The following is an 18,423-nucleotide window of genomic DNA, read 5'->3' on the forward strand; positions in this document are numbered from 1 at the left end:
CCCGTAAGGCGGCGGGCCCTGACTACATCCCGGGTCGAGCACTGAAGGACTGCGCTGGGGAGCTGTCGGGTGTCTTCACGGACATCTTTAACGTTTCCCTGCAGCAGGCCATCGTCCCCTCGTGTTTCAAGGCTGCCACCATCGTTCCTGTGCCGACGAAACCTGCACCGTCCTGCTTCAATGACTACCGCCCCGTGGCACTGACGCCCATCATCATGAAGTGCTTTGAGCGGCTTGTCATGGAGCACATCAAGTCCGTTCTCTCCCCCCACCATTGACCCTTTCCAGTTTGCGTACCGTGCCAAGCGGTCCTCTGAGGATGCCATCTGCTCTGCCCTCCACTCGGCCCTCACCCACCTGGAGAGAAAGGACTCATATGTGAGGTTGCTGTTTGTGGACTTCAGCTCTGCCTTCAACACCATTGTGCCGCAGCGACTCATCTGCAAACTCGACGAGCTGGGCCTCAGTACCTCCCTCTTCAACTGGCTACTGGACTTCCTCTGTCAGAGGCCTCAGGTGGTGCGTGTTGGCAACAAAATCTCCGCCAGCATCACGCTGAGCACGGGGCCCCCCCAGGGCTGCGTGCTCAGTCCATTGCTCTTCACCCTGCTGACACATGACTGCACTGCGACCTACAGCGACAACCGCATAGTGAAGTTTGCTGACGACACGACTCCGGTGGATCTCATCACGAAGGGCGACGAGACTCGGTACAGGTCGGAAGTTGACCTTCTGACCACGTGGTGCAGGGACAACAACCTCCTGCTGAACGTCAATAAGACCAAGGAAATTGTTGTTGACTTCCGGAAGGGTCACACAACACACCTGCCGCTGATCATCGACGGTGCTGTGGTGGAGAGGGTGAGCTGCACCAAGTTCCTGGGGGTGCACATCAGTGAGGACCTCTCCTGGTCCGCAAACACCTCGTCACTGGCAAAGAAAGCTCAGCGCCGCCTGTACTTCCTGCAGAAGCTCAGGCGTGCATGTGCTCCTCAGGCAGTCCTGTCTACATTCTACCGTGGCACCATTGAGAGCGTCCTCACCAGTTGCATCGCAGTCTGGGGTGGTAAATGCACTGAACAGAACTTGAAGGCCCTGCAGCGCATAGTAGTGAATACGGCTGGTAAGATTATTGGTGCTTCGCTCCCCTCGCTATTTTCGGGAATGTCTGCTGTGTACGCGCACTTGCTCCTTTTTTTGCTCCTCTTATTTATGTATTTATTTGTTGTGTTATTTATTCATTATTTATTCAGCACGCTTTTGTTATACTTGTTTACTTGTTTGTCTGTTGTGAGCCATGTCTTGTCACCGTGGGATGGGGAGAACGAAATTTCGGTTTCTTTGTGTGTCTTTGGCATGTGGAGAAATTGACAATAAAGCTGACTTTGACTTTGATTTAATGATTTGGAGTGACACAGATGGTTCAATAAACTACTTATTTATGTTATAGTTATTTGATAGGTAGTTTATTTAGAGTAGCAACGTGTATGTTGTTAGACTTCAGTAGTTTCTGATTGTCTAGCGAGGCTGTGAAGGGGGGGGAGAATGGGAAGAGCCATCCAGGGCGCTTGCTTCGAACACACACTCATATGTTGAGCTCTTGTTTTGTGAAACAAAGAGCCAGTTACCACACCCACATCTTGCCTGGTACTTGGATAACGCTACAATACAGTTGTATAGTATATGACTATATTGTACTCCCCGGGAGTCCCAGCCGCAATCAGCGGCATTCGGGGAGTCCGCGCCGCAATCGGCGGCATTCGGGGAATTTGCGCCATAATCGGCGGCATTCGGGGAGTCCGCGCCGCAATCGGCAGCATTCGGGAAGTCCGTGCTGCAATCGACGGCATTCTAGGAGTCAGCGCCGCAATCGGCAGAATTTCGGGAGTCCGCAATCAACGTTATTCGGGGAGTCCCAGCCGCAATCAGCGGAATTCGGGGGTCCGTGCCGCAATCGGCGGCATTCGGGGAGTCTGCGCTGCAATAGGCAGCATACGGGTAGTCCCTGCCACAATCGGCGGCATACTGGGAGTCCCAGCCGCAATCGGTGGCATTCGGGGAGTCCGCGTGCAATCGGCTGCAATCGGTGAGTCTGCGCCGCAATCGGCAGCATACGAGGAGTCCCAGCCGCAATCGACAGCATACGTGGAGTCCCAGCTGCAATCTGCGACATTCGGGGAGGCCCCACCGCAATCGGCGGCATACGGGGAGTCCCAGCTGCAATCGGCGGCATACTGGGAGTGACTATAATATATACATAGATCTGTAGAGTAATTGGAGCCGCAACTGACAACAAGGCTGATGTCAGCGGTGCACGTAGTTCCAGAGTCAACAGCTGTGTGTTTTTTTGGGTTTTTTTGAGTGATACGGAAGACAAAGATTCCGATGGATTTCATGATTTGGAGTGACACGAATGGTTCGATAAAATTGTTGTTTATATTCCATTTATTTGATATATCTAGTCTAACGTCAGCAGCGCACGTAGTTCCGGAGTCAACAGCTGTGTTTTTTTTTCTTTGAGTGACACAGAAGATAAAGATTCCGATGGATTTATTGATTTGGAGTGACACGGATGGTTCGATAAAATCGTTGTTTATATCACTGTTATTTGATATATAGTTTATATGTTGTTATATGGGTCTGCGGAATAATTTGAACTGCAACTGACAACAACGAGTCCTACGTCAGCGGCGCGGTGCACACGCGGCGTTGTTTACAGAAAGGATGAAGGATTCGATCGATGGATTTATTGATTTGGAGTGGTACAGATGGTTTGATAAACATGTTATTTATGTTATAGTTATTTGAATAACTGTTAATGTTACGTCAGGCACATTGTCAGGTTCAAAGTACTAACTGAATATCTGAATAAAAGAACAGGATCAGCAGACAAAAACAAGCGAGGCAGAATATTGATTTTTTCTCACGAGGAGTGCGATACAGATTGCTTTCTACAATCTGACTACACTAAATATCTGTTTACCCTCTCGCTCTTTTTATTTGGAACGCCCTACCCACAGTGTGAGACGATTAGCCCCTAAGGGTGGGGGGAAGAAGCGCGTGGGCTTCGTCTTGTAAGAAAAGAAACAAAAGTAATGCACAAAGTGTTGCGTGCAGATATGGCTATATCAGCGAAACAGTTTAAGCAATCAATAACTTTCTTGGATTCCGAGAGATAAAAAGAGAAAGTGACGTTCTTTAAGGAAGATCAGAAGGTTCATGACGCATCGTTTGACGTGTTGTTTTCACGATCTGTTCTGGTGGACGTCATTTTTCTGCTGAGTTGTCAGCAGTATCTTGTTTGACACAACCGTCATCTCACCCCTGACCCAGCCGTAATCCTTCTGTTCTGTTGCACAAGATAAGAATCAGCAAGGCAAAGCAGCAAGCATACTGAGCAGTAACATTATGAATAAGTACTCATTAGAGAACGCATGATAACATATATATACAATTTTTCTAACACCCGTTCTCAGCTCCTCGTTTGTGTTTATGTCACGTTAGCATACCGTATCGTTTAACTTGTTGGATTTTGTCAAATAAATTTCCCCCAAAATACAACTTACACTCTAGTACGACTTATATATGTTTTTTTCCCTTTATTTTGCATTTTATGGCTGATGCGACTTGTACTCCGGAGTGACTTTTAATCCGAAAAATACGGTATATTCGCACAAAATCAGCAGTCCAAACAACATAGGGTAGATATTTAATATCCATGTATGTACAGTATGTGCACACACACAATATATAAAAACACATACCCACACACACAAAGCAAAATAAATGGAGGGGCAAATATGAATTCTTATCTTGTGCGAATTCTTATCTTGCGTGTCACACACACATACATGCACACGCACACACACACACACAAACACGCACACATGCACACGCACGCACACACACATATAAACACACACACCACAAAATTACACTCAACTAAGAATGTCTTTTCATCATATTACAGGACAACCGATATGCTATTGTGATGTATGATGTGATGAAATCAATTCTACTATGTAATTGTTAGACTGGTGATAAGAAGATTGGCATAAGTTATTGTATGATATGATGAAATTAGATCCATTCTAGTGTCTAATTGTTAGACCAGTGTTAAGAAGATTGGCCTTTCACAGATCACAATTTGACAAATGTGATTTCAAGGCAGTGGAAGCCCCAGTCAGACACATTTAGAGAGATTTTATAGTATTAGAGCAGGTCGCAAAACTAATCCATGCTGGTAGTAGCACTGTAACAGTATATCCACACAGAGTGTTCGTTTATGAAGCATATTTATGAATTCTTGTCCTAAATAGAATATACCATATTTGCCGGTGTACAGGTCGACTCGGTGTATAAGTCGACCCCCTAAAATTCGACGGAAATTTACGATTTTATGATATATCCTTTGTATAAGTCGAGCTCAATTGTTGCATTATATTAAACTTCAAAATTCAATATGCGAAATTTATTGACGAAATGTGTTCAAATTCCGGGAGGCCGTGCGCATGCGGCTGTTTATAAGCACCGCGGAGGAGATCGCGGCCGGCGAGCTCGCGCACGCCACCCGGCACCAACGGGAGGCCGGAAATAGCTCCAAGCCGAGCGGATCGGCACTTTATAAGCACCGCGGAGGAGATCGCGGCGCCTCATTGGACTTCCAGCGGCCGGCGAGCTCGCGCACCCGCCCGGCACATCCGGGAGGCCGTGCGCACGAGCCAAGTGGCCGAAAATAGCCCCCGCCGAGCGGATCGGCTGTTTATAAGCACCGCGGAGGTGGTCGCGGCGTCTCATTCGACTTCCAGCGGCCGGCGAGCTCGCGCACCCGCCCGGCACATCCGGGAGGCCGTGCGCACGAGCCAAGTGGCCGAAAATAGCCCCCGCCGAGCGGATCGGCTGGTTATAAGCACCGCGGAGGTGGTGGCGGCGCCTCATTCGACTTCCAGCGGCCGGCGAGCTCGCGCACCCGCCCGGCACATCCGGGAGGCCGTGCGCACGAGCCAAGTGGCCGAAAATAGCCCCCGCCGAGCGGATCGGCTGTTTATAAGCACCGCGGAGGTGGTCGCGGCGTCTCATTCGACTTCCAGCGGCCGGCGAGCTCGCGCACCCGCCCGGCACATCCGGGAGGCCGTGCGCACGAGCCAAGTGGCCGAAAATAGCCCCCGCCGAGCGGATCGGCTGTTTATAAGCACCGCGGAGGTGGTGGCGGCGCCTCATTCGACTTCCAGCGGGCCGCGCACTCGCGCACGCCGCCCGGTTCAAATTTTCTAAGTGCAACGCACAATGAGATGCATGAGAAACGGCCTTGGTTACCATCACATTTGAAGCGATGAATACGAACTTAAATTTTATGACTCGGTGTATAAGTCGAGGTCGATTTTTTTCGGTCGATTTTGGATCGAAAAAGGTCGACCAATACACCGGCAAATACGGTAGTATGTGTTGCAATGATTGATAATTACCTCAATACTTTTAAAAATTGATGTAACTCCCTCAGACGGTAATGTGAGTTTTAATAGTTCCACCATGCATTTCAATATGTTCAATAATACCAAAGTTTCTCTTTCTCATATGTTCTACAATTTGACTTTGGTGAGTACTATTGTGTTGAAAATCAGGTGTCCTCTTGTATGTATTTTATTCAGTACTGCCTCTAGCAGTATTGTCAAAATACTATTACAACTCTCATACAGAGAGAAGTATAGCCTGTAAAGGAAAGCTTGGTTCACTCAGCAGGATTATAGGCACGAATTTAGCCTTGAATCTCCCTTCCCAACAATTGTAATTCGGCCCTGAATCTAGTAATGGCTCCAAAGATAATCTTAGCATATAATCATGCCGTGTGTGGTGTCCTCAAACTGATCCCGGCGGCTTGGTAGGACATCAAATTGAGATTATCCAACATGTTAGATTTTTCTTGCCCGACTTTTTGTGTGGTGTCCCTCTCGGACAAATGAGCACGCAGCCAGTTGACAGTGACGTGCAGCCAATCAGAAAGCGAGATGACGAGGCGTCGCGGAAGCACGGTGGGGAAATCAAACTCCAAACAGTTATTGTGCAACAGAAGGTGCGTGCTCACTGAGTTTTTTTAGAGTTATTCCAATACCAATATTTGAAAGAAAAAAATAGATTACCGATTAATCGCCAGATTCATTCTAAAAAGAAATACAGAATATATTTATCTATTTTTGTTGTCACTTCCAACAAATATAAAAATTAAAGATATAATATTTGACAGATTTACAATACTTTGCCCTTCAGTATTTGTGGGTCTACCTGCATGATTCATCATTTTACAGTTAAAACCAATCCAATCAGTTTAAAGGGCGTGCTGAGTGACAATCTTTCAACTTTAATAGACTTCAAATTATATAACATGAGGAGGACATATCTGGTAAAATTACTTTTTACTTGAACTCACAAAGTACATTTCGAAGCCTGTTTTTTTTTACCTTTACTCGAATAATTTTGTGATTATATATATCATAATTATAATATTTGTTTATATAATTATTATAATTATTTGATTATTTCACCAAAGTGTTTTTTTTAAGTAATTGTACTTCTATTCAAGTACAAAATGTCAGTACATTTCCCATCTATGGAGAGGACTGAAATACAGAACAACCGTGTTTCCCAGGTGTGATAAAAGACAGACTGTGTTCAAGGAATTCAATATCAAGAGGCAGTACCAGATATGCAATCTGACAAGGTGACATGCATACCATGAAAAATTAAAGCCACTTGAAGCTCAGTGGTAGGCCCACCACACAAATGTTTGGACATCCTTGCTCTCTTGCTTTCTCTCAGCAACTATTACCAATCACAAAAGTAAAAAAAAAAAAAAAACACAAACTGATCTCTAATGTTACAATGAGATGCACCAAAATGAAAGCTGATTTTGAAATGAATTTTGGAAGAAAGTGTTGTTCAATGTGACCTTTTAATACAATATGCTAATGACTGACTCACAGCATAATTATTTAATGTACAATATTTTACTCACCTTAAATTTGCTGTGTACCTGTAGCAATTACAAATTTAAAATATTGACAGAAAATATACTAGTTGTAGAAAAACAACTTATTGAAACATTTATTACAAAAATATAAATGCACAAAGCTCATAACTACTAATAAGCTGAATTGTCTGCATCTTAACACTCACTTGGGATTTAGAGACAAGTGGATAAAACTGACGTATAAAAGTCTTTCACAAAACCATTAGCAAAGACAGAAATACGATCAAACATCAAGAACAATTAAAAAACACGGAAAACAGAGCGTTACAGATGATAGAAATTAGGGCTTACTTATTTTGAAAGTGGAGTTGATAAAACAGATGACCTTTGGGTCCCTCTTGGATCACTTTTCTATCACATTATGTGTGATTTTTACTATAAAAATTAAAGGACATCTCTGGAGAATACTAAATCCTGTGTCCAGCACAGGGGTTTTGCTTCCAATGTAAACCGAACTGAATAACGGGGCAGACACAACAGTAGCTACTGTACAAGGTTATCCCTACTTGAATAACAATAAATAAATGTGAGTCTTTTTGCCTTGTCATGGACATCACCTGAGTGGAATCCATTCTACTGTAGTTGAGAATGGGACATCGGCTAGTGAGACCTCAATGTGGGCTGTCTCCTCCCTATAGCACCAATAAGCTAAACTTCACAGCGTAAACAAATCCTTTATATGTAGAACTGAATCACTCGTGTGATAAGTCAGAGTCATTACAGTCGTGCGGCCATTTGTTCTCCAAATTTTTCAGGGAACAGAGCCCAGCAGGACGCCACAGTGTGTTGTGTCATCAGTAGTGGTAGACTCTGATCCGATCCTTGTCATCCAGGCCAAGCTGGACGAGATTGCTCTGGGCGGATGAAGCCTGATAGCGGGTGAAGAGAGGTCTGAGGCGCTCAGTTAAGGACACAAACAGTTTACACAACAATCTGTTCCTTCTTTTTTGAAAACCTGTCCTGTTCAGCTCCTTGGTAATGCAGTTTGGTGGATCTACCGGTATCCTTGATCATGTTGGAACAGTTTGGCTCCGCACACGTGAGTTTTGTATAAGCATCTTGTTGCTATTTGTGTTATGATTTATTGAAATTTATTGGAAAGGTTTATTGTTCAAGATAAATGGCTAAAGACCATGCTTGGTGGCAGCAGCAGCTACACCTTTAGCCTTTGTAAAGGGGAAACTGATCAAGCCAGTATCATGAGTGTTTATATTTTGTAGATAAACGTGTTTATTTGTATGTATTTAATGTTTTTTTTAATGTTGGGGTACTGTCTATGTTTTTTATGGGTGCATCTCAATGCTTTGTAAGTTGTACATCTTCATAAAGGAATGTAAGATCAAAAGTTTGGGAGTGAACAGACAATGGAAAAAGAGCGAACAGAGCATTAACAACTAATGACCATCAGGGCTTAAAATCATGTGTTTCAATATCTGGTGTGAATTTGGTCAAAAGATTTAAACACAGAATTTAAATTTACAATAAGTTTAGTCATAGCTGTGTTTATTTACCCATTTCCAATTTTCATTTTTGAGCTCATTTTGGAAGATATCTGTTGCAATTAGGTTAAATTGGCATGCAGAGGGCTATCGTTTACCAATGCATTTTCAATCATCCACATCCATTTTGGTGATGATTTATCAGATTTATGAAATTATGAGCAATGTAAGTAATGCGGTTTCGATTTTTTCCAGCTCCTGATGTCACGCAAAAATAACAGGGAGGGGCATATACACATAAGTTTGGGGGAAAAAGTGTTCCTAGTACAATTATTTAGCGACTGATTAAAATGGGATTGACAATACGAAAAAAGAATGACAATTTTATTTTCTTAAGCAAAAACTATTTTTGTTATTGAAAAATTGACAAGCGTTCCTTTAGTGTAACTTAGGTACAGGAGAGGACTCCTGCTGTACCTCTATTTCTTATAGTGTCCAACATTACAAGAAAATAAAAGGCCATGAGCAAAAATAGCGAGTCATTGTGGAATAATATGTGATGAAAGGATACATGCTGTTGTCTTTCTTTCGCATTTCCAACCATCTCTTGTTGCTTTCAATCAAGTTCTGCAGTTTACGGCCATCCACTTTCACTGACTTTTGAACGTGCAGGCTATGGGGAAACACAAAACACCGGATGTTGAGTACTAGTGGAAATACATTTGTCATGAATGAAAGGAATTCTAGAAAATACTGCAATTAAAGGCGAAGACTACCTAGCAGGAGTATAGGATACGGGTGACGTGTATGTCTTCAGGGTGCTGGTGTTGAGTGCTGCTGCTTCTGAGGAACAAAAAAACAATGATAACAGTTGAACAAGAATGATCAGTACCCGGATCAAGTTATAAATTGTTCGACTGAGCATACCGGGAAATATCTCTCTCCATCTGCGGAGTGTGAGATCCTCAGCAGTTCTCAGTCCACTTTTGATGCAGCTATCCGGGTAGACTGTCGGTCCGGGGCCACTTTGGGTTGACGACAGCCAAAGTGGGTTAGGTTGGCCAAAAGGGGTTGGGCCTGGAGTGGTTGAAGATCTTGTGGTGGGAGTGGAATGAGACAGGGCTGCAGGGAAGGCTGGGAGAGATGTATTGCTCTGCTTCTGGGCTAATGAGCCCAGAGTACCTAAAACAGTGTTGAGCTGGCCTGAGATCTGATGTTGGGACTCTTGCACTTTGGCCAAGAATGTCAAGCCACATCCTGATAAGTGACAGCCAGGACAACAGATGAGATGAGGAAGGAAAAATGTAGTCAAAATACAAAATTGTTTCCTCTTGGGCATAAGGGCAATGTTTGTCACCTGTCTCATCGGGTGGGTCAACAGTGCTGCTGAGGTCCGAATCTGTCACATCAAACGTGACCTTCCTCTCTCCAGCCAAGAGGAATGCATCTTGAAGGAATGACTGTAAAGGGAATCAAGAAGGAGAACATATTTAGCAAGAACACAGTACTGCACACAGTAAGGAACATCTGCATTATCTTTATCAGGATTATTTATCATTCAACTATCATGCAGTACAACAAATGGCACTCAGTATAATTTAAGTCATCAACTGTTCGAGAATAATTTGAATGCGTTTTTTAAACAAACCATCCAATGATAACATATTTGTTGTCAAAATACTCTCTTCCAAATTATCATAGACATTTAATAGGTAGAAAAGAATTGACATTTTTGTTTGTTGAATTTGCAGCAGTAGGACATCGTATTTACTGAAACTGTCGAAAACAAATAAATTCAACAAAAACCAAACCAAAAGCCATTTCAATCAAAAACATCTTGACAGGTCAAGTTCTATCTTTTATTTGTTTTTGACAAACTGATAGCTTTTGATTTCCTATAAAATGTGCTGAAACAATGCTGCATAAAATAAAACATAAAAGACACAAAATACATTTTTATTTTTAAAAAAAATACTGTTGTCATTGGGGGGTTTGCTTAAAATTCATTTTTTGGTCTTAACTTGAAAATGATGCTTAGTACCGTGTGCATATTTTTTTTTTTTTTTTTTTTTTTTTTTTTTAAAAACTGAGATACAGGTTGACTATGGGTAAAAAGATTATTTAGTTTTAGTTATGTTGCCATATATATATATAGGCCTGGACTGTCAGGGGAGCTCCCTTGACAGACTGGATGTGATAGTATGCTCAATGCTAACCTGTTGTTGAACTAACCTCGTCAGCAATGGAAGTATCAAGCTGCTTCAGTTGTTCTTTCCTACGATTGAGAGCATTTCCATTCTTAACCATCTGCTGGAGCTCAGAGAAACTTCCAGCCTCCTGACAAGAGAGAGGAAATCCAATAAGACAATCCATTAAACATGCAACAAGAAATATAGATTACATCTTCAGAGTTACTGCACCTTTCCTTCCATGTTGGATTGCTGAGTGGAGTTGCTGTGAGCGACATGCAGATTCTGTTTCTGCAATAGTAGGCTGCTCTCCTTCTCCAGGAAGATTTTGGTCTTGTCAATGGATGCACAATGTGAGGAGTTGAATCCGCCAAATCTGAACAGAGCCATGTGAAACTGCATCATTGGTATGGATTATATTACTTGGATCTTAAATTGCCCCTCAATCTAATATACATGCATAGTATATTTAATCTAATAAATGAGCAAATTGTGATATCAATCGACCATTAATTAGAATGCCTTTTGTGTTGGAATCACATATTTTAATATATTGGATTTCAGTCATTAAAAAAAATGGGGATGCAAGGATTATGATTTTAAAAATCACCAGCAATACACGAAATGCCCTTCTAAAGTGTTGGAACAACGAGGCCCATTGCTTTTTTGTTTTTGCTGTGCACCAAAAATATTTGATGAAAAGATTGAAAATGAGACAAGAAATTTCAGCATTCATTTAAAGGTACAGTAATCCCTCGTTTATCGCGGAAAATTGGTTCCAAAAATCACCCATGATAAGTGAAATCCGCAAAGTACGGTCACCTTCTCATCTGTACATTTTTTTTTTATCAATGTCAATGAATGTATATGAAACCATTTAAGTGCATATTTTATTATTAGAACATTAAATAATTGTTTTAAACATGTAAATAATACATTAATAGTATAAATAACACAGAAAATTTTGTATAAATATTGAAAATTTAAATATTATACGTGTGTGCATGTAACATCTTAACAAGAAGTACTGGGCAGGCTAAGGAGTTAGCGGAAAGATGCGAATTCGCGAGCGTGCTAACACACAAAAAAGGACCTCTAAAGCAGGGGTGTCAAACTCATTTTTTTCGCGGGCCGCATTGTAGTCATAGCTTCTTTCGGAGGGCCATTATGACTGTCAATCCAAATAAATGTATGAGCACCTCATATTATATACCGTAATTTCTGGACCATAAGTCGCGTTTTTTTTCATAGTTTGGTTGGGAGGGGGGCGATTTATACTCAGGAGCGACTTATATATGTTTTTTTTCACAAATTTTTACTTGATCATTAAGACATCACTTACTTACAAGTATAGTTGACCACTTCCCATGTTATTTTTAGTATAGTTGATCACTTCACATGCTTTTATATCTTTATCTTGAACATATTCCAAACATGAAAAATAGAGAAAACAAATAAATCAAATAAAGCAATTAACACTTTAAAGCACCATATCCAAGTCCACTGTCTGCTGTATGTACACTTGCTCAATTTTTGCTCCTCTAATATTTATTATTATTATTCATTATTATTAGTTTATTTATTATTTATTCAACACTCATATTTATTCATTGTTTGTGCCTTCTTGTTTTTTTTTGGTGTTGCTTGTATGCATATGTGTACTATCTCACCGAGGGATAGTGGGAACGTAATTTCAATCTCTTTGTGTGTCTTGGTATATGAAAAAAAAAAATCGACAATAAAGCAGACATTGACTTTGATAAAACAACCAAATAAACTAAACAAAAAACTACATCTGAAAAAAATTATATTTTCAGACGAAACTGGATGAGGGCGCTCTAAATTTCACCGTTGGCCGTGACTCATCAACTGGGTGGGCTTAAGAAAAATGGCACCAAAAAGAAACTCATATTTTGCAGGTTACAAACTTCAAGTTGTAAAATATGCAGCTGAAAACAGTCATCGAGCAGCAGAAAGAAAGTTTGGAGAACCGTGATCTACCAAGGGATTACTATTTCAAGTGACGTCAGTGGCGCGGCGCGGCGGTTGTTCACATAAAGGACAAATGTACCCATGTAAGGACTACCGGCATCATTAGCGGTGATCATTTCTAAGTGACACGGAGGACAAAGAGTTTGAAGGAATTAAGGATTTGGAGTGACATAGAAGGTTTGAAAAAGTATTATGGCTTTTACGCACGCCTGGTCTTACTCTACTGAGTCGGGGGCCGGCGCTCGGCCGAGCGGCTGTCCGCGAAGGGTGCATGGGGCTCGGACATGGCCATTACACACGCCCGGTCCTATGCCATGGAGCTCTCGTGTCTGGAAGTCCACGCCGCCACACGCTTGGAAGTTTGTTTTGTTTAATAAAGAGCCGTTTACCAAACCCACGTCTATTCTTGTACTTTGTTAATGCTACAATATAGTTATATACTAGATCTGTGGAATAAAGACGAGGTGACGTCAGGGCGCACGCGCGTCGATGTTGACAAAGGACGAGGAATTTGATCAATGGATTTAAAGTGCACGGATGGTTTTATAATATTATTGTTTATATTATAGTTATTTGTAATATAGTTTATCTATCTTTATATGAGCCTGTGTAATATTTTGAAGTGCAAGCGCCCTCAGCCGCACGCACCCGTTATTGACAAAGAACGATCGATGGATTTAATGAATTGGAGTGACACCGATGATTTTATGAACGTGTTATTCATGTCATCGTTTTCTTTAATAACTCTATATGTTACGTCAGTCCCATTCTCAGCTCTTCGTTTGTGTTTGTCACGTTAGCATACGTATCGTTTAGCCTGTTGCTATCGTATCGAATGATCGATGGATTTAATGAATTGGAGTGACACCGATGGTTTTATAAACATGTTATTTATGTAATAGTTGTCCTAAATCACTCTATATGTTACGTCAGGCCCGTTCTCAGCTCCTCGTTTCTGTTTGTCACGTTAGCATACCTATCGTTTAGCCTGTTGCTATCGTATCGAACGATCAATGGATTTAATGAATTGAAGTGACACCGATGGTTTTATAAACATGTTATTCATGCAATAGTTGTCCTTAATCACTCCATATGTTACATCAGGCCCGTTCTCAGCTCTTTGTTTGTGTTTGTCAAGTTAGCATACCTATCGTTTAGCCTGTTGTTGCTATCGTTTAGCCTGTTGTTGCTCGTTTATGACTGCTTTTGGTGTGGGATTTTGTCGAATAAATTGCCCCCCAAAATGCGACTTATATATCTTTTTTTTTTTCACTTTTTGGGGCATTTTATGTCTGGTGCGACCGATACTCCGGAGCGACTTATAGTCCGGAAAATACGGTACAGTAAAAGCTACAAAACAAACGGACAAATAACTCGTTTTCAAATCAGACGAGTAAAGACTGGTCAAATATTATTTTAAAAAAGATATTAAAAGTGAAGACAATTTGCAATTCTAGTCATGACACACGAATTTGATGCACAATTTGTCTTCGTGGGCCACATAAAATGATGTGGCGGGCCATATCTGGCCCCTGGGCCTTGAGTTTGACACCTGTGCTCTAAAGGAATTTAAACGAACATTTGGAGCAATACTACATTGTCCTAAAGGTTAGACACGTGATCGTTCATTTCTCTTGTTAGGAGACCCACTTACATCGTCAATGACTCCTGTACCACTGTAACCGACATATGTGCACGAACGTAAAACAGGAAGTGGTATCGCCTGAAAACGGCCTTCAAAATAAATCTCCCTACCTCAAATCAAAGCATGGCTGAATACAATAAATAACATGGAGATTTCTTAACACATACTGTTAATATGTTTTTAGAACAACTTTTATTATTATAAATTTTTTATAACAATGTACAAGTGTACATACTGTAAATATGTTTTTAGAACGCTTTTATTATTATAAAGAAAATTCTATAACATGGTACAACACTGTAAATATGTTTTTAGAACTCTTATTATATTTTTTTTTATAAAAAGTTACAAGTGTACGCACTGCAATTGTGTGGGCACTCCTTGCCTTCTGCTGGTGTGTGGGCAAGTTCTGTGCCATAATTCCTCAATTTAGAAGTTTTATTTTGACTTTTAATTATTTTTTTTTATTTGGAAAAAAAATCCACGATGTAGTGAAACCGCGATAAATGAACCGCAACGTAGCGAGGGATTACTGTATATAAATCAAAAACATGTTTAAAATAACCAACAAAATTGTCAGGGGAGTATCAAGATGGCATATAGTACTTGTTTGCAAATCGAAACCTCATTGTGCCATCACTTTCAGTCAGTGTAAATGTAAATGCTGGAATAAAATTTTAGACTGGATGAGTAAATCAGTATGTTACAATAACACAAAGGCTGCACTGTACTTACTCCAGGATGGTGTTTTTACTGTCATGTACTGAGGAGGGAAGCGGTTCGTCCAGATCATCCACATTTAGTGATGAGTCTCGTCGGCCACAGGAGGGCGACGTCACCTTAATTTTGTCCTTTTGTCTGGAGGAATTTCCTCCTTCACCTATTTCCAACTCACTACAAGTCCAATGCAGAGGAAATCGATTATGTTTTTAAAATCCAAGTTGCAATGTAGTACCAACTTCATTTTCAATGTCATAGCTACATCTGTGAACATTTCAGCATACCTGACTCTGCGACTGAGCCGGTTGCATCGTTCTTCCAGCAGAGCCACTTTGCACTCCAGTTGCTCGTTGTCCTCCTTCACCCTCCTGCTTTCCTCCCTGACTTTGTCTCTCTCCTCCTTTGACCTCTCCTCCTCCCGCCGGGCCTCATTCTTCTCCTCCCGCACCACGCGGATGAGTTCTCGAGCTTGAGCTTGCTCCTCCTTCATTCTCCAGAGCTCCAGCTTCAGCTGATCTCTCTCCATGGTCACTTGGTATAAGACCTGAACATACAAATTAAATTTTTATTAATACGTAGCTAACCTTCTTTATCACAAAACACCCCACCCCTATCCGTTTGTCCAGATCCTCCTCCTCTTCACCAAGCACCTTCCTCTTCCTGTTAACATCTTCAGTCTAGGAAGATACATTATTAGTCCAAATAGTTCTAGCTGTGTTGTGGTGAGTTCATGAACAAATTGTACCTTGCTGTGAAGAATTTCTTCTTCTCTCTTCAGCTTTTTTGCTCTCAGATCCAACTGACTGATCAGATCCTGAAGTTCTGACTCCTGCAGAAAGAATCAAAATTAGTACCATGTCATTCATGACTTTGAAATGTGTATTCCCGCAGTTTTTAATCATCTTACAATGTACCAAATGTAAGATACATTTACGGGGGGGGGGGGGGGGGGGGGGTTGTTAAGGTTAGGGTTGTTTATGCATTTCACTCATCGTGTGAAAATGTATTGTCCACTTGAATTCTCCCAGGCAATTGGATTCATTTCAGGAGGTGCTTGGTACCGGGATAAAACATTTCAAGGTTATAAACAACAGGCCGTGAACTATTTTGCCCAGTGGAGTAAAATTACCCTTGTGGCAAAAGAAAGCACTCTCACTCCCATAATTGTATTGCTTCACATTTACACCATACAATTGTTTTATGTTAATATATTTTCTGTAATAATGACTTTATTACTGCTTGATCATAATTTTGTGATAAACTCTGGAGCATCTCGACTTGCAGAAAAATTTACTGTGCTTTGTTGCAGCAGGAATGCAACTCTTGTCAACAAATGGCCCCCTATAATATGAACATTTTGCATGAAACATCAGTGTGCCAATCTCGGTTTCTCTGATATCCTGACTCTTTATCTGTCTTCTTGTTAAAAGACCAATATTTTCTTTAGCCATATGTACATATGCATGTACAGGATATCGATGTACGAGTCTGACTGATCTTACCCTGTGTGAATGTGTCAGCTGTGCCTTTTCTATTTCACTGTCAAGTTGCTTGTGGAGTCTTTCCAGCTCATGAGCGTGTGAGCCCTGAAGATGCTCTCTGTCAACCTGCAGAGTAGAAAGCAAGCGATCCCTCTGGGCACTTTCCTGTAACAAATAAACACAAAAAATCAAATACAATAAAAAATTCTTGAAACAAAAAAAAAAAAAAAAAAAAAAAGAAATGGATTACCGTAATTTCCGTACTATAAATCGCACTGGACTATATGCCGCACCAGCTAAAATTCGGGGATATTTTAGTTTTTTTTTCTTACATAAGCCGCACCGGACTATAAGCCGCACGTACACACAAGTTTTTTTACAAAGAAAGACAGTACACAGAAAGCCTTTTTAAAGTTTGAATAACATACTTTAACATGTCTTTCTAAACATTGCCTGTGACGCAGCAGTAGTACCGCAGCAACACGGAAGTGTGCACGCGAGTTATTAACAAAGAAAGACTGGACACAGAAAGCTTTTTTAAAGTTTTAATAACATACCTTAACATTTCTTTCCAAACACTGCCTGTGACGCGGCAGTAATACCGCAGCAACACAGAGGTAACACAGTACTAATAGGGTTTGATTAAATAAAAAATACCGGTAAAAGTCACTGAGATGCGGCGGTAACACAGCAGCAACACGGTAGCACAGCACTAACAGGGCTGATTAAAAAAACATACTAGTAAAAGTAAAATAAAGAGCTTCATCGTCTTCATCTTCCTCCTGAGCACTGAAACCATCGAAGTCTTCCTCAGTGTCCGATTGGAATAGCTTTAGATATCCTTCGCCTCACACTTTCTCAGTCTCTCTTTCGTCGTCGCTTTTATACATTTCTTCGAGTGTGATGAGGGTCTGTTCATGCTAATCTTATTCATGCACGAAGCGCTAAATTACATTAAACTAGCGAGCGACACGTATAGCTCCAGAGTAGACGGGACCACGAAATAAACACAATGTCATCAACATTGACTGCCTTTAGCTTAAAAGCGGCATCATATGCATTTCTTTTGCCCCCATAATGACGGTTTGTGTATAAAAGCTTCCTTTCAGTAATGTCCGTCTTGATCGCGTTCTGCGTGATGCGCGAAATGTTCAAAACACAAACTAGCACGTCTTCTTCGGCGCATTATCTCTTCTTCGTGTGTCTCGCTCTTGGTTCTTGCTAGAGCGCCTCCTGGAGGCCGTAAAAAGCCATAAATACATCGCGCCGCTATTTAAGCCTCAGGGTTCAAAGTAACCTTCTGAATAAAATGCATTAAAAGTTCACATTCATTATAACTTCTTTTTGGCGAGCAAAATGTCAGAAGAATTGAATTTAAATGCTGATTGATTGGGTTTTAATACAATGCAGATGGTTCAAACAGCGGCACTGCTTTGTGTAAGCTCTGAGTCACACGGCAGACTAAGAGAAAGGGGTTAGAGCACAGGTGTCAAACTCAAGGCCCGGGGGCCAGATACGGCCCGCCACATCATTCTATGTGGCCCGCGAAGACAAATTGTGCATCAAATGCGTGTCATTACTAGAATTAAAATTGTCTTCACTTTTAATAATATATTTTGTTAAATATTTGACCAGTTTTTACTCGTCTGATTTGAAAACGAGTTATTTGTCAGTTTGTTTTGAAGCTTTTACTGTATATAATATGAGGTGCTCATAATGGCCCTCCGAAAGAAGTTATGACGACAATGCGGCCCGCGAAAGAAATGAGTTTGACACTCCTGGTTTAGAGCCCTTTGACGCAGGTCACCTAGCGTGCATTCCTACTAAAGCTCAAGCAAGACAGCCAGAATAAGCAGCAGTCATAGTAGTGTTTCAAAATAGTATTTTTGTTGTTGTTTTTTTCTTCAAGATACCGCACAACAGTGGTCCACAG

At 41.3% G+C, this 18,423-nt stretch overlaps 1 protein-coding gene across 5 annotated transcripts in view; it reads right to left on the minus strand.

Moving 5' to 3' along the window:
- Positions 1-6,927: 6,927 nt before the first annotated feature.
- The window catches only part of LOC148394851 (uncharacterized), a 33,298-nt gene continuing 21,802 nt past the window's right edge, over positions 6,928-18,423 (minus strand). For 4 of the 5 annotated variants that reach the window (XM_088380808.1, XM_088380807.1, XM_088380806.1 and 1 more), the window contains 12 exons: positions 16,512-16,655; positions 15,755-15,838; positions 15,618-15,686; positions 15,294-15,553; positions 15,025-15,183; positions 10,884-11,028; positions 10,696-10,800; positions 9,821-9,923; positions 9,391-9,720; positions 9,240-9,306; positions 9,035-9,136; positions 6,928-7,915 (listed from right to left, as the gene is read on the minus strand). In XM_088380808.1, the coding sequence (XP_088236934.1) occupies positions 7,819-7,915; positions 9,035-9,136; positions 9,240-9,306; positions 9,391-9,720; positions 9,821-9,923; positions 10,696-10,800; positions 10,884-11,028; positions 15,025-15,183; positions 15,294-15,553; positions 15,618-15,686; positions 15,755-15,838; positions 16,512-16,655 (1,665 nt within the window). In that variant the 3' untranslated portion in view covers positions 6,928-7,818. The remainder of the gene's footprint in view (positions 7,916-9,034; positions 9,137-9,239; positions 9,307-9,390; positions 9,721-9,820; positions 9,924-10,695; positions 10,801-10,883; positions 11,029-15,024; positions 15,184-15,293; positions 15,554-15,617; positions 15,687-15,754; positions 15,839-16,511; positions 16,656-18,423) is intronic. The other variant, XM_088380805.1, reaches the window with a different exon arrangement.

This window comes from Syngnathus floridae, chromosome 7 (genome assembly GCF_059516105.1).
Source record: "Syngnathus floridae isolate MCC-2025c chromosome 7, RoL_Sflo_1.0, whole genome shotgun sequence".
NCBI lineage: Eukaryota > Metazoa > Chordata > Actinopteri > Syngnathiformes > Syngnathidae > Syngnathus > Syngnathus floridae.